We start from the raw sequence: 19,670 nt of genomic DNA on the forward strand, positions 1-19,670 counted from the left end.
TGCCTTGCCCTACCCTGCCCAGCCCTTGAACACCTCCACCTCTCACTCAGGAACCCCCGGCATCGGACTCCGCACACTAGGCATCTCCTGCACCGGATCCGGCGTCCCCTCGTACCGTTCCGGGGCGGGAGGAGGGGGGTAATACTGGTGTGTCTGCGGCGGAGGGGGATAATATTGTTGCGGCGGGGAGATATTCGCGCCGTACTGGTGTTGTTGTTGGTGGGGAGGCGAGGAGTTGTGTTGTTGAGGCTGCGACCACTGATCTGAATGGAAGGATGGTGGGGGTGGGGAGTTGAGGGAGGATTGGGGGTTGGAGGGGTAGCGTTTATGTTGCGAGACTGGGGTTACGGGGTCCCTGGTATTGGGGAGTTCTGTCATTTGTTGGCGGTGATTGGGGTGGCGGGAGGAATTGGTTGTTTGGTCGTTGGTGGTTGTGGCTCTGGTGCGGTTACGGCGGCGGTGGCGAAGACAGAGCCAGATTAGGAGGATGAGGAGGATGAGTCCGACTATGCCACCTACTACGCCGCCGGCTATGGCGGCTATGTCCGAGTGGGACGATGGTGCGGCAGAGGCGCTGGGCGTGGTTGAGATGGTGGGGAAGGAGCGGGTGGCGGTGCGGGTGGAAGAGCTGTACTGTCGGCCGAAGTAGACGGCAAGGTCTGGGTCGCCCCAGCCGGCTGGTGGGGTGGTCAAGGTGGCGCCACCCGTTTTGCTGTGCAGAAATAAGGTGGTCAGCTGAGCGTCGGAGGTAGGGTCTCGAGTATGATGTGTGCAACAGCTTACCTTCCACCAACGACTTGTGTAATATTGCTTGGGACTTGATATGTAGTAACGTTCGGCAGGTACTGATACCATTCCGCATCGGCGACGTCGTTGGCGCCCAGATTCAGGTTGTGTTGGCCCCAGATGGTTGCCGAGCTGTTGTTGATGATATGTCAGTGCTCTCCAGCCATCTTGCAGCCGATGGTCGGTCACTTACTCGCAGCCAGTATTGGTCGAGTTGGGGAAGTATCCACCCATTATGTTCATCTGGCCTTCATTGATGACGTTGCAGCTGAGCGAGTGGTGCTCGTTTGCGGAAGGGTACCACTAGACCGTCGACTGTCAGTTCGTGGAGCACGGTGGTGCAGACTTTGCGAAAGGCGACGTACCTGTATCCAAGTGAAAGATGGTATAGACAAAATCCAGACATCTCCGTAGCCAAGACCTTGTTCGTCGTAAGGGGGAAGGCCGCCATAGAAGTATCTGTTCCTCGTTAGATCGTTGGCATTCTATTGTACTTGCAGCAGATACGCACATGTTGTAGGAGGATTGGTCAGTCGGCCAGCTCACACCAGCGCAAAATCTCCTCCTCATGCCCGGAGCTGTGCCGTTCGTTGTTTGCTTGTACGACTTTCCGGACGCGATATCGTAGAGGTATATTTGCTGTCACTGTTAGCTGCTTCTTCGTGTCTCACAGCCGGTACATAGCATACATTCATGGGCACCTGGTATGTTCGTCAGCATTCGTCTCTCATACAAGCAAGATACGATGGCCTACCCCAGTATACGATCCATTACTCATCTGTTGTACCCCTCCGAAGTAAACAAGCATTCCAGCATCAGAGGCTGGGATATACACCATCACCCCTTCAGCACGAGGTATATTGTCGTAAAATGAATTGTTACTCCAGCTGTTGGCGATCATGTCATAGCGCAGCAGTCCCGGCTGTGCAAGACGGTTGCCGTTCCAGCCTAACACCGAGGCGTTACTGAGCCATCCACCATAGTAGAAGCCGAGAGCGCGGTCATCGACCGCAACACCAGCTCCGAATGACACGGCCTGCACACCGTTCAGACCCTCCGAGCTCGATGCGTTCCAGGTGTTGTACACCGCGTCGTAGGCCCACAAGTTGTACTGTGCCGGAGGTGCTGTGGTCCAATTGTACTCGCCGCCATACAAGTAGAAGATCTTGTTGATGGTATCAGCCCATAGTATCCCGCCTTGCACTGATGGGACGTTCGCCGGCTTGGAGAGATTGGCGTACTCCGTTGGGAAGTTCTGAGTAACAACGTTCAGGTCGGCGTAAAGGAGGTAAGTGTTCGTGTAATTGGTGGTGGTCGGTGTGACCGAGCCGCCATAATTCACCAGGCCGCCGTCGATGAAGAGTCTGTTGTCGATCAAGGTCGTCTGGTGTGCGAAGCGGCGGCAGAAGCCGTGGATGGGATCAAGCTGTTGGGCGTGAAGTCGACTTGCGAGGAGGGTCAAGATAGCAATCGAGGCACGTACATGCTCGCGTTTCAGAAACATGTTGGCTAAGGAATAGGTTTGTTACATGTCAAGGGTTTCAGATTCCCAGACGCAAGTTCGTTCTTCCAAGCACGCGGTTCGTTTTGCTTTTTGACAGGTTGAGGCTGCCAGCCCGAGCTGAACACAGCTTCTCCGCTTGGTATGCAGTGGCACCGCCAGCATGGCGTCAACGACGAGGCTGAGAAACTCTGTTCTCGCATGTGTATCCTCTGAGTCGTCGAAATGGGGGCCAGATCCTGGTCTGTACTGTTATCGGACGTACATCCTGCCGTTCTCACGGGCTGCGAAAGGCTGGCTTATGTACCAGCAATGGCAAGATGTGGCAAAAGGGCTCACATCCAGCTGCGATTTGCATTGATCATGCATGAGGCTGCGTGCTGAGCCCTTGAGGGTACCAATAGAGGCCAGACGATTAGCGAATATGCAGGCACTTACCTGCGATTGCTACATGGCAGCCTTACTTGCGTGTGGGGTGTACTTCAGTGATGATCGTCCTAGGGAGCTATTGCAGTCTCGATGGTTCCGCACGAGCAAAGCGCACAGCAATGTGTAAGGAATCCCATCCAGTGAGAGTCTCTGGTGTACGTACTGCAATACTGGTCGAACGAGCTGGGGTGGCATGAGCAGTAGAACCATGTCAGCCGCACGAGAGTGCTCCAGCTTGGTGTAAGGCATATCTGGCCGAGTCACACCATCGATGGGCAATTATGGATGCTCTAGCTTGCGGTCCTAATGGCACCATAGTTCGTAATGCACTTAGATGAAGCTCATTTGGGTGAAGGTGTTCTGAGCGGCATGTCGTCTCGATAAATACAAAGTACGCATGGAAACGCGTGGAATAACGCGCTTCTTGTGCCAAGCCGTGGTTAATAACGGAACTTAGGGCGATTTAAAGCACTTGATTACCATAAGTTCATAGCCTCACTACCTTGTGCAGATTTATCACGAACAAACATCAAGATCTCTCGGCCTGTCAGGCGTCTACAGGAGCGTGTGCTCTGTGAGTCAACGACATGGCCGACAAGGAGCCTACACGACTAGATCGGACCGTCTATGTCGTGATCCCGCCATCTCCCCTGCTCGCCGCACACTGGTCCCTCTTAATTCCAGATCCGCCACTGAACACCGCTACCATCCAGCAAGAAAACAATGTAGGACGACGCATACATGTCGCCGGCGACAGGCTACACGGCTTCCAGCTCGAGATCGTCAGAGGTTACGATGTCCGCAAGCACAGAGGTGTCAACTCACGACGCTTCGCTCTCGGCCTTGTGCCGGAGCATTTCTTGTCAGGTATACAGTCTACGCTCAAACCAGCTGCGGCTAAGTCGAAGGATGAGGACGAAGGCGGTGGCTATGTTGACAATAGTCCGATCGATCAACTCGAACGGACATGCATATTGGTAGCCCCTCCGGGACCATCTCTTGTTCATGTCCAGGCTGGCGGCAAAGGTGCAGCGAGGCCAAAGCAAACAGAGGTCAAAGACTGTCAATGGTGGGTCAAGCAGGTTGTGGAGTTGATGTTTAGTAAAGGCATGCTTGTTACTTCACGCACCAACGATGATGGCTCCGAAGCGTCGTCATTCACGGCTGAGGCTAATCTGCCGGTGCATTGAGAACATGATGATGGCTTGATGTTGTGACAGCCGGCCTCTGCTTCGCACGCTGATGCTATAGCCTTGACACGACGACCTAGAGCTTGCAAGGGTGATAGGTAATAGTAGGTGGGTCTATAGCCCAAGGAACCCCCAAGTCGCTGTGGGAGTTGTGGAGTGGGTAGACAAGAAGGCGAACTGTGTTTGCACGGAGTCTACTCCGAAGATCCATCATAGTAAGTAGCAGTAGGGCCGTCGTGGTGGTATAGCCATATCTGTGCCATTGCTGGCAAAGCGGCTCTGTAATTGGCTAACACGCACCCGCGTTTGGCGTCGTCTCGTCTCGTCTCGACTCCGCTAAACTTTGTTTACTTGCGATCCTGTGACGTGAGTCTTGACATTATTGTTGGTGCTATCGCCGTTAGGAGCTCTGTACATGTTAGGTTGTTCTCGTACAAGTCCTCCACTGTCATACCTGTATCTTCGCGTCTCGACCTTATTGCCGACACCTCCAGACGAGGCGCACGTGCCCGCCTTCCCATCTGGACAAAGATCAACACATTGACTACAGTATCCGAGGCGCGGCGAGGGAGAGTGTGCTATGCTCCACGCATAGCATAGGAACATATTCGCTAGTGAACACAGAGCGGTAGACGCTGGTGGATTGGAAGACTTCGCATGATCGTCGGCGCCATGCCAACTGGAGGACGATATCGTTCGCTCTCAGGAGCGCTGGTCGAGGCGGAGAAGAGAAGGGACTCTTACGAATCCGAAGACGATGTGCCAGACCTCGTAATGGCCGAGCAGGGCTTACTAGGTCAACCATCGAAAACATCCTTCGCATATCATCTACCGCGGCGGCGCTTCTCTCGCTACTTCACCCTTGCCATCACCACGATCATAGGACTGTTCATTCTGTATCTGGTGCAATCGAGTTGGACGGAGCAAGCAGAGCTGAAGCTGGGGTTGAAGAAGCCTCCGCCGCCTCCTCCAGCATGGGAGCAGTTTCCTTTCCTTACACGATACCACGGTGGTATAAGAACATTAGTAGACAGGGCGCAGAACAAGCCAGAGTACCCTTATAGTGCCGAAGAGGCGGAGCTGAAGGCACTGCAGGATGCGGCCATGGCGCAGAAGAAGCAGGAGGACGATGTCAAGGCTGATGATGGTGGATTTCAGAAGAGACAGGAAGAAGCGAGCGAGTTTGTGAAGAGGAGAACGAGATTCGAGGTCAAGCAGCGCTTTCCGAGCGACGTTTATGAGCCGGTGGTGAAGTGCTATCTGGATAACAAGACGAAGGTGGAGGTGCCTTCACTACTTGCGTACCAGGGCGTCACTGAAGGATTTCCGGATCCAGCGATGGGCTCACACAAGCTACTAGGCATACGCAACGATGTGTGCTTTGAGCGTCATGGTCGATTGGCGCCTTATGGGTTTGGCTACAGCCGAAAGTATGGTGGTAGCGGAGCAGGCGACGAGGGCGAGAAGGAGGGTGCCGAAGAGGTCTGGGGTGAGCAGCTGGAGATTGACTACAGGACGATCTCTTGGGCGAAGGCGCAAGAGGATTGTGCGGCGGCGAACGCGCATCGTTTCAAGCCTCCACCGAAGCAGCTCAATCACTTCTTCACCTCGATGGGAATTGGTGGACCTGAAAAGGAGCTCCCGAGCAAGAGTATCTCTGAAGGTAAAGAAGGGCCGCATGGGAAGAAGCTGGTGCCAAGGACCGCGATCATCATCAGGACGTGGTGGGACTACAATTACGACGCCGAGGACATGCTCTACTTGCGCGCATTGGTCAACGAATTGGCTCTGCACTCGGGCACGGAATACGTGGTACACTTTCTGGTCCACGTCAAAGATGACAACAAGCAGATCTGGGCTGATGAAGAGACGTACAATCGCGTGCTAGCCAATTCCTTGCCAGAGGAATTCCGTGGCATGGGTACACTGTGGTCAGAACGACAGATGGGTCTCATTTATGGTGGTGTGGCGGAGAGCTTCTACCGCGACTTGCCAGTGCATGGCGCGTACCGAAGCACTTACCTACCGGTCCAATACTTTGCGCATATGCATCCCGAGTACGACTTCTTTTGGCATTGGGAGATGGACATCAGGTATACAGGCCACTTCTATCACCTGTTCTCGCAAATCAGCGAGTGGGCAAAGCAGCAACCTCGCAAAGGGCTATGGGAGCGCAACGGCCGCTTCTATGTCCCATCTGAGCACGGTAGCTGGGAAGACTTCAGACAGATGGTACGTGTGCAGACTGAGCATGGTACTGCGCAGAAGAGCAGCATATATAACAAGCTCTCGCAAGATGCAGGCTCAAAGCATCCTCTCGACGAAGAAAGTCGGCGACCAGAGAAGCCAGTCTGGGGCCCTTTGGGTCCCACAGGCCAAGGCGACACCACAGCAGATCCTGACAACGATCCAATACCGCCAACGACATATGACAGAGACAACTACGAGTGGGGTGTGGGCGAAGAAGCAGACTTCATCACCTTCAACCCACTGTTCGACCCACATAACACGAACTGGATACTGGCAGAAGATGTCACAGGCTACAACACCAGCGCCGGCTTCCCTCCACGTCGAACAGCCATCATCACCGCTTCTCGACTCAGCCGCAGACTCCTGGAGACCATGCACCGCGAGACGGCACTAGCACGACACACCATGTTCTCCGAAATGTGGCCGGGCTCCTGCGCCCTGCACCACGGCTACAAAGCCGTCTACGCCCCGCATCCCGTCTACATCGACCGCGCCTGGCCGACCTCCTACCTCACAGCCATCTTCAATAACGGCCTCAATGGTGCCGCAGGCGGCTCGAGGACGAGCGTCTTTAGTGACGAGCGACAGCATAATTTCAGGGGTACGACGTGGTATTACGATGCTGGATTCTCGCCTAACCTGTGGAAGAGGTGGTTGGGGTATAAAGTCGACAATGATGGAGGTGAGCAGGAGGAGAAGGCTGGGGAGGGGAGGATGTGTTTGCCTGCTATGCTGTTGCATCCGGTCAAGCAGGTGGATTTGGTTTATGAGCACCAGGTTGGGGAGTGAGGGAGGTATGTGCGTAGGCTTGTATCTGTGACGTCTGGTGCTGCTGCTGCTGCTGCTGCTGCTCCTGCTGTCCCAGCGAGGCGTTTTCTGGGTGGAATTATGCATCAGGGTGAGGATCCGGGGTGTAAGGGATAGTCATCTCTGTTGCACTAGGACATATGTATAGCTTGTAACAGAATGTATAGTGAACAGCGACAATCAGGGGCCACGGGCTCATTTGTCTGTGATAAGACTTGTACAGTGTGATGCTTAAGCAAAGGCTTCGTGGATATCGTTCTGCCACGGACAATCTAGGCGTGTATCCAGTGTGACCTGAAGTACCTTCACTTGCGAGAAACAGCGTTCGTAGCAGCAGGGAGGCTGGCATACTACGGTAGTCGCCGCTTCCACCATCATACACATCTATTCGGTTTATTGGGCCTGATGTGGCGGTTTCGGAGGTGGAAGTCATCGGCATGCCGAAGCACAGGCATCAGGACACGATGGAAAGGAGAGCCTCGCTTCTCGAGGCGGTGTGACATGATTGAAGCCCGGGAATGTGATCGTGATCGCTCGAGTTGGGTCGATCTCTGACTGGTGGGATAATCGATTGCCATATCCTGTGTGGAACAGCCTGGCGGTCGTTGGACCGTAGTCATGCAGTGGACATGCTTTGGAATCCAAACGAAAGCCCGAAAGTACTCGGACATCGTGTCAGCATCTCATCAGCCTGCGTGCTCGGATTTATGTTCCGTGATGCTTTCGTGTTTGCATGCTCGTTTGCATGATGATGCGTCTATTCCCGCATATCGGGACCAGCAATCCATATTTGACTTGGAGCAGGCCGATGGGGGACAACATATATGGCTCAACCGACCAGACTTCTGCAGACAAGGTTGCAATGACGAAGCGCGAAAGTGGTCGAATGCATGTTGGATGCCATGGATATGCTTGGTAACTGGATTCCGAGATATGCTGTGCCACCCTCAGCACGTGTCGGTGTCGCTCAGATCTCCTGTCTCATCCCGATGATGAGATATCCTGACATGCCGTGAACCATGGTTCTACGGTCCGACTTTGCCTGGGCACTGGTGGGTACGGTATGACAGAGCAAGGTCTGGCCATCGCAACTGGTTACCCAATCTCGCCCGCCTGCTTTCCTGCAAGCCATAGCTGCATGCGCAACGCCAAACCACATGGCTGCCACGTTGTTGAGGAAGATGGCGCCTGCATGACTACCAGCCCTGTCGGCGTTCGTCCTGGCACTTAGGCATTGAGCCGGCGGCGTAATGTGTACATGCCTGTATCTTTGTAGACGCCTTCTCGGTGGGTCCATGAATCTGGATGCTCGAAAGCCCTGCGATGGCTTCGCGCTAATGTGTCATTTCCACGTGGACGGCTGAAACTCAATTCGGCCGCATCCTCATCATCAGCCTCGGCATTTGTTCTATGCATGTAGATTAGAGCAGTCGAGAAGGATACAACAGGCGACGAAATTCATTGCCGCTCACTTCCGCGTATGCATGAAGGTCTTGGCGAATTTCCCTCTTTCAGATCTCATTGTGTGAATTCGATATGAGTCTGCTACGCCGATCAGGTCTGGGCAAAAGACATTGGCATCCAATTGAGGTTCCAAGTACTGCGGACAGCCGTAGAAACTACAACAGCGCTCGCCGAACCGACAAGACCGGTTCTCCAACCGTACGGATGACGGAGAAGCTCGCTGCAAACATGCCGTAGCGAGTCAGGTGTGCTGCTGTACAAGGTAGACATGCTTGCCGACGCGATGCGCTTGTCGTAGGAGACGTATAATAGGAGGGTATTCCCGTAGGATCAATCTCGGACACGAGGCAGCCCTGCGATCCGTAGTGCGGAGTCGATCCTCTCTACAACATGTCCGCGTTACCTTTCCTACGATCGTGGATACTGAAGGTCGTCTTCTGCTTCTGCTTGTCGCGCGAACAATTTGATGCATTTTCGGCTATGGGTGCCTGGTCTGGTTACCGTAAGGCTGATCAAAATTAGCCTGTCCGCCATCACAGTTTCATAACTTGCCGCACGGACAGCATACTAATAAAGCGACAATGATGGCACCGACAGCACACCCGTATATAGTGTTTGTGCAAAAGTTTAGCTGGAAACGTCAAAGTCAGCACGGCCGCCAGTCCATGCGCGAGCAACGTGCATGATTGGCCTTGGCAAGTACGGAAGGCTCAAACCTCGGTGTAGTAGCCATTTTACCTAACAGAATCATCTCCTTTCCAGAGTTAGCATGGACGCTGCGGAGATTCGACGTACCTTCTAGTGGTGGCGATCCCCGACTTCGCACGGCTATCGCGGTCCTCTGCTTCCTTGTCGTCGTATCATGTTGCGGGCAATCAAGATACGTCGACAAAATTGTTTGAGAGCAGCAGAGCAGCAATTACTTACGAGAGCATACCCACTATTAGAATGCTCTTCCATGCACTCCGATCGATGGCAGCAGCAGCGTGGCAAAATATGCGGGCTTAGCGCTCCTTACGGCAGAGGCGTCCACGTGTTCGCAAGGTTCCAGCTGTCGGCAGATGAGCCACGAGGAGGCAGCGTTCGAGACAAAAGTCATGGTCGTTGGCGCTTTCGATCGCATGGCACGATCTTCGTATACCAAAGTGGTACTGGTCCGAGGCCATTGTCCCCCTCTAGCGCTCATCGCTGTCGCATAATCTCTGTATAGCGGAGGATCATTACCTCTATCATGATATCGCGCAAAAGGCTAAGGGCTACATCATCCTTATCACTGTGTGATCGACCACGATGTTGCGGTGTTCTCACAGGACGGCAATCGCTGCACGATAGAGTAGATTGATTTTTTTCGTTTCAGTAGACCTCACCGTCTCGAGGACTGGTTCGGCTTATACATCCGCAGAGAGAGTTCCGAGCAAGCGAAAAAGCGTTGCGCCGACGGGATGTGCTCAATGACTATATGTGATGGGCATCGTTGCCGCACCTAGCATGCACACCAAGCGTGATATAGGGAGTTATGGTAGCTGGATACTTGGCTGACCGAGCGATTCTCCTGCCACCCAGTGCCGTGTGAAACGTGAATCGTTTGAACACAGCATGCCGCCGAACAGTTTGCCGTGGCCCGTTACACATGCACGCCACAGAGACAGACTCAGAGCTACGCTAGTCAGCACAAGCGGGTGTCAAAATGGCTGGCAGGAAGGCTTGGACTATGGCCACGCGCAAGGTGAAACAGACGAACAAAGGCGGGTGCGATGGTCGGCGGCTTGGAGCTTTTTTGGTGCAACTTTGGCAAGGTTTGGTGGGCTCGAGTGCATGCAGAAAGCAGTGGCACTCTCGGCGAGCTGCGTGGCATTCCGTGTCAGACAGCCGCCGACGAACCCTGCTCTGCACCTTTCGCATCGGGAAAAGCGTCTGCAGGCTGACATCCATCGTCGGCTCGTGGGTGAAGTAGATGGTAGTTGCGAAAGAGTCAAAGACTAAGGCCCTGAACGCACGGATGCTGGATCAGCATACTATCTGACCGCACCAGGCGTGGTACTGTAGCTAAAGGGCCACCCTTGTTGGCATTCCGACCCACTCATCTGTTACTGTCACTTCAAAGACTGCCATGCCATCTGCTGTTGCTGGCAGTACCCGCGTTCCTCAAAACCATCATCACCACCCACATTCCACCACGATCCCACCACGCGCTCGCCACGTTGATGTTCCTACACCGGCCCAGCCTACTTCTGACGTAACCGTCTTCAGCAACAGCAATTCGTCCGCTGATCAGGAGCCCACCAGCCCTACACTTCTCCGCCGCTACCTCTCCGCCGACAAAGTGGATTCCTTATCGAAATCGACAGCTCGCGCGCACAATCGACTGGCCTCACTTGGCCGCATACGCTCTCGCGGCAGCATACATAACGCCGCTCACTCGCGATCGGCCGTCGCACGAGAGCCTCTGCCGCATCGAGGCGAGACACTACCGGTCCAGCACGCGGTGCCTGTCTCGCCCTCGGAAACGGGCTCACACAAGCCTTCCGACACATCAACGTTGTCTAACTCGTCGTCCGAGACGACCTTATCTGACGACAAATCGGACGATACAAAGTCGTTAGACGAGCAACCGCTCATCAACCCTGCCTGGTCTTCTCCACTATCCGATTCGCCACAGCACTTTGACGGGCAAGACGACGCCAATCCCTACGTCAGGGCCAACCGACTCGCACCACGCATGATGCATCAAACATCATCGAGACTGCTTCGCATGACGGCGGACGAGAGGCCGTTCACAAGGGTACGTATCTTCTGAGTTTTTCTCCCGCCAGGCACGTGAACTTGGTATATGGCTGTGGTCAATACTGGATTGTTTGCATGGAAAAGAGTTCATCGCAAAGTGTTACTCTACGGCTATGGCTCTTCGGAAAATGACCGAGCTGCATACATGGCACTTTTCGTCAATGGCATCTAGCAATTCAAGACCCACCTCCCACGCGGGGAGGCACAAATCTAGTACTCTAGTATGGTTGGCTCCGATCGTTGGCTTACACGGTTGTGCACAGGACTTCAAGGACTTGTTCTCTACGCTCATGGTCAGCCTGCCATTAACACCCCACCGAGTACGATTCACACGAGTCGAACACACCTTCACCACAGAAGAAGCAATCACCAATTTAGGGTCGTTAAAGTTCTCGCAATCGAATCGCATGCCTGACCCGAAGGACCCATCGCGCATCGTCACCACCACGACAACCACCACTTTCTCGATGGCGAAAGAGATGGCCCGATCGGTATGCACACGCTTCCTTGATGCAAGATTCGTGGAATCAGTAGATGGCAAAACAGACTTCACCTCGAGAAGTTCGGTATGGCAGCTTACACCGAAGGGTATGCATGTATTGGCAAGATTCTGTCAACGAAACGGCATACACCAAAGACACGTGAACGAGGTGCTGGACTCGCCACGAAACATGATGTCTCTGGTCATATTGGAGCGACAGTCGGATTCGGATAAGCTCGTGGATGATGCGCCGACCGTGCATGTAGTCTTCAGACGATTCGCAGGCGACACCGGTCCAAACCTCAGAGTCAACACGGCACGATCCGACTCGGACTCCATGGACGATTATGCCACGGGACTAGTTGGTGTGAAGATGCAGAGATCGAGGAGGAACGAACAGGAAGTCCCGTACACTTTCACAGGCAAGGCCGCTTTCGACTGGCTCATGGACTGCTGTACGGTCGTTGACAAGCGCGAAGTGTTCGAGATTGCACGATCGTTCATGCAACACGAACTTATTGCTGTTGTGGGCGATGAGCGAGGGCCACCGCAGAACGGGAGCTTTCAAGCATCAAAGCACATGGTCTATGGCATCACGCAAAAAGGCATGCGCGTCGCAGGCTGGGTCACAAGTCCTAACGGGACAGTGAATGGCGAGGCGACCACACAGCAACGGATACCAAACGGTGTCATCCGCGACTCCAACACCAACCGCATGACTGTCATTATCCGTGACCCTGCGCTCAGGCTTCTGTTCAGGGAGTACTTGCGAGAGACACACTGCGAAGAGAACTTGTCTTTCTACGTTGAAGTCAAAGCGTTCTTGGCCGAGTACGAGAGGGCGAAACGTGATGGCGCCTCACCACGACTGGATGTCATCAGGGAAACGCTCGCATCAGCTTACAGCTTGTACAACGCCTTCCTTGCACCCGGCTCGCCCTGCGAGCTCAATATCGACCACAATCTACGCAACGCGTTAGCTGGAAGGATGACAAGGGCGGTGGGAGAAGACGAGCAGATGCTTCGCAGCTTGGATGAGGTAGCCGTGCTCTTTGACCAGGCACAAAGCAGTGTCTTTAAGCTGATGGCTAGCGTAAGTCAACACATGGCGCGAGAACAAGTTTCGTGCTTCGCTAACATGATTACAGGACTCCGTACCAAAGTTCTCACGTGAGCCGAAATACGCCGCCATCCTACGCGAGCGCAACCTGGATTCGATGCTCACCAACTTCGCTGCGACCTCAATATGAGCATGAGATTGAATCAGTTTGCTCGGTAATTGCCAGATATTGCTTCTGAAGCATAATGTTAATGCTCGACCAATCGTGCATGCCGAATCTGCGTTTCGCCACTCAGCTGTCGGCCTTTCCGGACGCGCTCTCAACTTGCGGTATTTGGTTGGATCCCGACCATGAGACACAAGTCGTCGTTGTCACGATAGACTCGACATGAACAAAGCATCCACGCGCTCACGCGCGCCTACTCGGTCAGATGCAAAGATTGGATTTTGTGCAAAGCGTCTGGCGTTTGGGTGGACTTCTTTACTTCGAATCTCGGCGGAGTGGATATGAGAGCATTGCGCACAGCAGTGCCGCCTTTGCCACTGTATGTGGATCATGGAGGGTTTTGCGTATCATACAATGTCGATGTATCACGGCATGCAATGGGAAAGGGTGTCCCAAGGGAAGCTCGAAGGAGGAGGCGCGGTGGTTGAGTCGGCAAGCCCTAACGGCTTGATCATGTAGCTTTGCTCTGCCCGAAGCGGGCGTCGAGCGAGCGTTGTATTCTATGCAAATCACGAGATCAACCAGTAATAATTTGGACTCCAATCTATTGTGCGCCCGGCAGGATAGCGCTGGGCGAAGTGCATTGTTGTGTCCTAGTCGCAGTAATGTGTTTCGTCTGAAATGCACGTTAAGATAAGCCTGTAGAACAACATAGTAGTTCTGTACCGGACAAGTCAGGGAGAAGCTCGCCCTCAATTCGCCATTCAGCAACGCCGGCAACGCCATACTCTCCCTAAGCATCATATTAAGTTCTACCTCGTCTCATGGCCTTGATGAGCGTAACTCTTTGCCCAGCCCCATCGAATTTGCTTAGTAACAGATGCACGGCACCATATCCAATCGACATATCTTGACATCTTCCGTGAATCATCTCTCGTCACGTCGTCCCTCTCTCGGACCACTTCAGTCGTGGAGTCCTGTATATGATCTGTCGCAATTCTTTCGTACCCAACGACATCCATAGCCGTCACATAGGTCGACTGACGTGTGCCAGCCGGCGGAGTGCAGAGGACCGTAAGGAGCAGTCACGAGTCATCTCTCTCCCCTATGGTATTCTTTGATAAGAATGCCCGGTCTTCCGCTCCGGCGTGATCACATCTCAATCAATCAGAGTGTCGTTGACTCTGGTCCATTTGGTCTCATATCCACAATTCTTCTCATCTCCTACCAAGCCTCAGCTGCCTCCATACCTCGACCACAACCTGGATGTCTTTGATCTTAGCCGGCTTGGTCAGATAGATATCTACACCCGCCTCGAATGCCGCTTTCCTGTCCTTCGCACTGACTAGTCCTGTAAGCGCGACAATATATACTGGCACTGCAGTTCGAGCCTTGGCCTCACGTCTTCGTATTGCAGCCGTAGCATCGAAGCCTGAGACTCCAGGCATAGAGAGATCCATGAATATGATGTCGAATGCTCTGTGGCCCTCCAGTGAGATCGCGGCGAGGTGTGCATCGATTGCTTCCTGTCCGCCACTGGCCAAAGCAGGGGCCAGGATGCCGCACTTGTTTGTGTACATTGCCTGTGATGCTAGTCAGTGCCATGACCCATGCAGACGACGAGTGGAAAAAGTAATACGGACCAGAACTTTTAGATTGACAAGATTGTCGTCTACGAGTAGTAGCGAGGGCGAGCGAGGGTCTGCAGTAACATCTTTCGGGATTTGCGAAGCCCCTTGGAAGTACCGAAGCTGCTCTGAATGCTCGGCATCGCTATCCGTAATTATAGTCGGTTGTGCGAGGAGGCTGCTGATTCTCTGGTCGTTGACGTGCAACAGCCGCACTGCTTCAGATAAGACTTTCAGCGCAGCATGACTATCATTCCTGGCTGCTATCGGCCGATCAATTGCAGGCGTGCTCGCGACTTTCGCAAGAAGACTACTTATGGCTGCTACCATTGTAACAGGCAAGAATGGGCAAACGACAGAAACGTCATCTGGAGGAGTCGTGATTCCGGTGTGGCTGACCGGCGGACACAAGAGTACCAGAGGTAGAGATCGTTTCTCTGACGATTCTCTCAAGAATTCGGGGAGGTCCTCCTTCAACACGAGCATGACATCTGGAGACTCCAATGTCTCGTGGTCCAACATTCGTGCCTGTGAGCGTGCCAGAAGCGTCGTCTTGAGAGAGGCCTGTAGCATATCCAAACCATCCGCAAGCTGAATCTCGCCGCGAGACTTCAGTGGTGCATAGAGCTGTACTTTCGCAGCCGGGCCGCCTACGTGCTGTTGTTGGCCGAGTGGTTGCACAGATGTTGTCGCCGTAACAGGAAGGCGCACAATTACTGTCGTGCCCACTGATCTTCGAGAATCGATATTGATGGTCCCACCTAGCGAGTCTACCTCAAGTTTCACGAGGGATAGCCCTATACCGACACCAATTCCCAGTGAATCGTTCTGAGCAAACGGCGTGAAAAGTTTGTGTTTGAGGAAGTCAGCAGGAATGCCCTTGCCAGTATCCTGCACTCGTAGCACAATCGACGAGCTTGGACTATCAACAACCGTCTCTACAGCCAAGCTGATACGGACGCATCCTTGGGACGTATTTTTTAGAGCATTCGACTGCGTAATGACATGTCAGTTTGACTCCATCTACGAGATCTGGCGGCAGCCAACGTACCACAAGGTTCTCCATGATCGTTTGTATCGAGCTAGCATCTTGCTCGCTGACAGAGACAGTCTGAGCGACGTCGAAGACGACAGGGACCTGCCGGTACCGTCCTTGACTTGCGCGAGCCACTAGGCCCGAGACAGCTTGAGTGTCAACGTGCAAATTGTCGTGGGCTTCGGGCGTAGTCGAGCCAGACGACCCGCCAAGTCTTCGTGATCCTGCCTCCCCTTGGTCCGTCGGTGTTGTCACCGCAGCCCACTGAGCATGTGAAATTACAGCCCGGCTGAGTACATGTTCGATCAGCAGTCCTAAGTTATGCTCATCGGTTGTGATCGGTAACTTGATCACAGCTGTTGACCTTTCGTGCATTGACACGACCTCCTCTGGTATGTCACCTCTCGTGCTGATATGACAGTATTGCAACACCTTATCGATCGAGTCAAGCAGCTGTCGACCACTCGCGGCAGCACTTTGAAGCATGTCAACTTGTTCTGAACTACACTTCGTCGTCGTCAATAACAACTCCACATTCGCAAGCACACCGTGCAGCGGAGATCGCATCTCGTGGGACACAGAGCCCATGAAGTCAGTCTTCCGCTGGTCCATGTGCTGCGACTCGAATTTTCTCGCCTGCGCCACAATGCCTTTGCAGAAGACGGACATCGGCACAAGGTCGTTAATTCGGGTATAACATCGACTCCAATTATTCGCAACCCCAACCATCAAGGCCACAACGCGCTCGTGTAGTGGATCCCAGAGTGGCATCAGTAGAAGCTGTTGCACTTCAGGCATAGTATGAGCAAGTTCTCGGCCAAGATGTAGGCCGTCCGAATGCATATCCGTCCAGTCACTAGACATGACCTCGCCCTCTTCGTCCGTCATTCGGTAGAGCACCCGACCTTCCGGCCAAGCTTTGCACACCGCGAGGGCTGTTTCGTGAGATAGAGAAGGAAACGAAGCGTCGGGGTCCACTTGAGATTGAGCAAAGAAGGAAGGTACATCGCCACTCGCGGACCCGTGCTCAGTGCTCGTTCGGTGAACATGTAACGGGATCTCCTGCACCATCACAGCATCGAGCTCATAGCTCTCAAGCACGACTTCCACTGCTTTCTCATACATGCGTCGTATCAAGACATCTGTTTCGCCCGAGTCCAGGCGCTGCACTGATGGGCGCTCAACGGACTGATGTTCGGCAGGTTGTACTAGGTTTGCGGTATGGATCAAAGACCCTACAGCGGTATTAAACTTGGTCATTCGTCTCCACTCAAGTGCCTGAACTGCCTGCTCCAGCTGTCTTATAACTTGTTTCGTACTGTCCTGTAGGTATGACCGCTGCTTAGAAGTCAGACCAGATTTAGCAGCAGCGTGGCCAAACATGAACAAGGCGCCAACGGTATAGCCTTTATCCGTGACGATAGGTAAGCCAATGTATCTTTTGAATCGAGCAAGGTCACCATTGACGATAGGTAAAGATTTAGTGTACTGTTGTTGAGACAGGTCAAGTTCCTCGTACACTCCTCCGCCATTGATCTGCAGCGTCCGATGGCAAAGCTGTCCAGCGTGGAATATCGAATCGCAGCCAAACCATCTCGTCGATTCAATCGGTGCGCTCGCCTCCCAGTCCTCATCCGAGCGGCTTGCGCCAGAGATGAAGTACTGCCTCTCAGCATCAAGGAGACTGACGAAGGCAACATCGGCATCCACGCGATCCATCACACAACGCAAAATCGCAGTTAAGGAGTAATCGCCATCGTCAGACCGTGACGGCTCCTCCACTACCGCTCGCGACGAGCGCATATACGTCGCCAGCGATGGTTTGACCTGGCAAACACGACGGACCTCCCACAACCGCAGGCGGTCGCAGAAGTCGAATCCTGCATCATGTCCGAATACCAGACGGGCAGAGGTGCTCTCTGGCCAGCCAGGAGGATTCTCAGACTCCGTCATGAGGTCTATCGCGAGGTAAGGGTGCGCCGGAGGCAGTGCCGAGTACTGCTAGCTCCACTGGAACGCGGCTGCATGAGGAAGTCGTGACGTTGAAAACTTAGTAGCGAGTGAAGATCCGCTCCGAAATGCCTACACGGCTGCAGAATAGAGCGCACTCGTTCGACCGATGCATTTGATGTGTGAAGTGGCCAGAAGGAGTAATGTTGCAGAAGGAGTGCAGGTTTTATTTGATGTTGCGATGATGGAAGCGGTGCTGAGCCGGGATTGGCTCACCGATCGCCACGATTTAGCACGTGGCGGAAGAAATCTAGACCTCAGTTTTGATAGAAAGGATCGACACTGCACAAGTGACGCGATTGTAGGAATTGTGCCGGGATCTCAGCGCTCTATTATTGATGATAAAAGTGAAACATTTCTGGCAATGAATAGGAGTGCAGCAAGAAATATGACCATAGTTTGCTGTCTACAGTCTGTTCGCCACTTGTAGGACAGTCGTGCTCCGTCCTAGCATGATGGACGAATGCATTTGCTGTGCTCTGATCCATAGCTTGTAGTTTTTGTACGCCATCGTTCAAAACCGCAAATGCCTCTAATAATCATCACCCCGACTAATCACCTCCTTCACATTAGGTCGTAGTAAAATCGTATGCTCATACTGCGCTGTGTAACTGCCCTTGATATCACACAGCGGAGGATAATCCTGCAATATCCCACTCTGAACCAGATTATTCAAGCCAAGGAGATACTTGTCATGACCCAGACGATCCAGATATCGTCTACAAAATGGCAGAGTTCCGAAATTTTTCTCAATGCTTCGTAACAAGGTCTTCGCACTCGCGACCCGAAGCGCGACTTTCGGTGCGTCTGCGATCTTGGCGTAGTGTGAGGTTTCCATGTCGTCGCGGACGATACCTTTGCCGGTCGAGCCAAAGGTCTCGATGGCGTAGGTCTCGCCCTCTTCCATCTTCTCATTGCTACCTCCTTTGACAATGGGCACGCTCTTGCCAGCAGAGCCTCCGTGGATACTATACTGACTGATAGTGTGGCCATTCAAATTCCGGATGGCTTTGACCGGGTACGTCTGACCGTTGATCTCGACTTCGTAGCTTTCCATGGCTTCCTGTATGGCCCCGCCAATCTCGCCGAAGCGAGCATCAATGCCAGCTTCACGAATACCAGTGTTGGTTGCGTCCTTGACGGCTGCTAAGAGGTTGTCGTATTGTGGATCGAACGCCATTGTGAAAGCTGAATCAACAATGCGCCCATTGACGTGCACACCGAAGTCGACCTTCATGACATCCTCCTGCTTGAGCACCGTCTTGTTGCCAGCGTTTGGTGTGTAATGCGCGGCGCACTGATTTATGCTCAAGCCTGTGGGAAAGGCCACGCCGCCCAAGATATTATCGCCTTCTTCAAGACCCATGTGTCCGGTAAGATGCCTGGTCCCATCTTCGATCATCTCCGCGATCTCGGTCAAGGTCATGCCAGGCTTGATGTTTGCCTTCGCATACTTTCGTACTTCGCGATGCACTTCAGCAGCTTGTCGGTACTCCGTCAAAAAGTCCTCGTTCATGCGGTCCAAATGTCTCTTCTCCTCGGAGGTCGTTCGGAAAGCGTTGTTACCCTTGTACTCGACTTCCTCGCCTACAGGATATGAGCCATCTGGAAATAGTTGTGCGACTGGCGTTCGTGGTGGACCAGTCTGTGCTTTCGCTCCTCCTCCTAATGCACCACTCACGCCTGCCTTCTTCTTCTTCCGCGGCTTCCTCTTCTTCTTTTTCTTGGCTGCACCCTCACCTGTCTCATTTTGCTGAGCACCTTCGTCGGCCTCATCATCGTCCGAGTCGCCAGGTTCTAAGTCGCCAGAAGTGCCATTTGTAGATGTCGCGCCGTTGCTCTTGGGTGCCTTGCCTTCGCCGTTAAGGCTGAGACTGGCCACGTCGTTCTCGGGAGTGACCGCGGACATGGTCATAAATGTCAAGGACTCGATCAAGAACTTCTGCTGGTCTCGCGACACAAATATCTTGCCCCACTACTGCACGCGGCACGGAACAGCTGTTGCTTCCGACCCGGCGGCCGCTGGCGCCACTTCGCGTTGATCGCCTGCATGAAAGCGCGTTTCTGGTTCGAGCTCA

The 19,670-nt window shown here is 53.5% G+C and overlaps 6 protein-coding genes across 6 annotated transcripts; 3 read left to right on the top strand and 3 right to left on the bottom strand.

Annotated features, from left to right (window-relative positions):
* Nucleotides 1-42: 42 nt before the first annotated feature.
* LTS14_004724 (uncharacterized protein) lies at nucleotides 43-2,290 on the bottom strand (the record flags this gene model as incomplete). The annotated part of the gene is made up of 7 exons (XM_064837424.1): nucleotides 43-712; nucleotides 784-918; nucleotides 980-1,089; nucleotides 1,152-1,245; nucleotides 1,298-1,425; nucleotides 1,476-1,487; nucleotides 1,541-2,290. The coding sequence occupies 7 exons, from the start codon at nucleotides 2,288-2,290 to the stop codon at nucleotides 43-45; spliced, it is 1,899 nt and encodes a 632-aa protein (XP_064694747.1).
* Nucleotides 2,291-3,303: 1,013 nt separating this feature from the next.
* On the top strand, nucleotides 3,304-3,906 carry LTS14_004725 (uncharacterized protein; the record flags this gene model as incomplete). The annotated part of the gene is made up of 1 exon (XM_064837425.1): nucleotides 3,304-3,906. One exon carries the CDS (start codon nucleotides 3,304-3,306, stop codon nucleotides 3,904-3,906), a length of 603 nt encoding a protein of 200 aa, XP_064694748.1.
* A 672-nt stretch (nucleotides 3,907-4,578) lies between these two features.
* On the top strand, nucleotides 4,579-6,945 carry LTS14_004726 (uncharacterized protein; the record flags this gene model as incomplete). The annotated part of the gene is made up of 1 exon (XM_064837426.1): nucleotides 4,579-6,945. The coding sequence occupies one exon, from the start codon at nucleotides 4,579-4,581 to the stop codon at nucleotides 6,943-6,945; it is 2,367 nt and encodes a 788-aa protein (XP_064694749.1).
* Nucleotides 6,946-10,537: 3,592 nt separating this feature from the next.
* On the top strand, nucleotides 10,538-12,942 carry LTS14_004727 (uncharacterized protein; the record flags this gene model as incomplete). The annotated part of the gene is made up of 3 exons (XM_064837427.1): nucleotides 10,538-11,209; nucleotides 11,475-12,785; nucleotides 12,841-12,942. The coding sequence occupies 3 exons, from the start codon at nucleotides 10,538-10,540 to the stop codon at nucleotides 12,940-12,942; spliced, it is 2,085 nt and encodes a 694-aa protein (XP_064694750.1).
* A 1,193-nt stretch (nucleotides 12,943-14,135) lies between these two features.
* Nucleotides 14,136-17,535, bottom strand: LTS14_004728 (uncharacterized protein; the record flags this gene model as incomplete). Its single annotated transcript, XM_064837428.1, has 3 exons — nucleotides 14,136-14,501; nucleotides 14,562-15,539; nucleotides 15,598-17,535. 3 exons carry the CDS (start codon nucleotides 17,533-17,535, stop codon nucleotides 14,136-14,138), a joined length of 3,282 nt encoding a protein of 1,093 aa, XP_064694751.1.
* A 589-nt stretch (nucleotides 17,536-18,124) lies between these two features.
* MAP2 (Methionine aminopeptidase 2) lies at nucleotides 18,125-19,501 on the bottom strand (the record flags this gene model as incomplete). The annotated part of the gene is made up of 1 exon (XM_064837429.1): nucleotides 18,125-19,501. The coding sequence occupies one exon, from the start codon at nucleotides 19,499-19,501 to the stop codon at nucleotides 18,125-18,127; it is 1,377 nt and encodes a 458-aa protein (XP_064694752.1).
* Between the last annotated feature and the right edge of the window lie 169 nt (nucleotides 19,502-19,670).

The sequence above is a fragment of the Recurvomyces mirabilis genome (genome assembly GCF_035927965.1).
Source record: "Recurvomyces mirabilis strain CCFEE 5264 chromosome Unknown scaffold_11, whole genome shotgun sequence".
Classification (NCBI taxonomy): Eukaryota; Fungi; Ascomycota; class Dothideomycetes; order Mycosphaerellales; family Teratosphaeriaceae; genus Recurvomyces; species Recurvomyces mirabilis.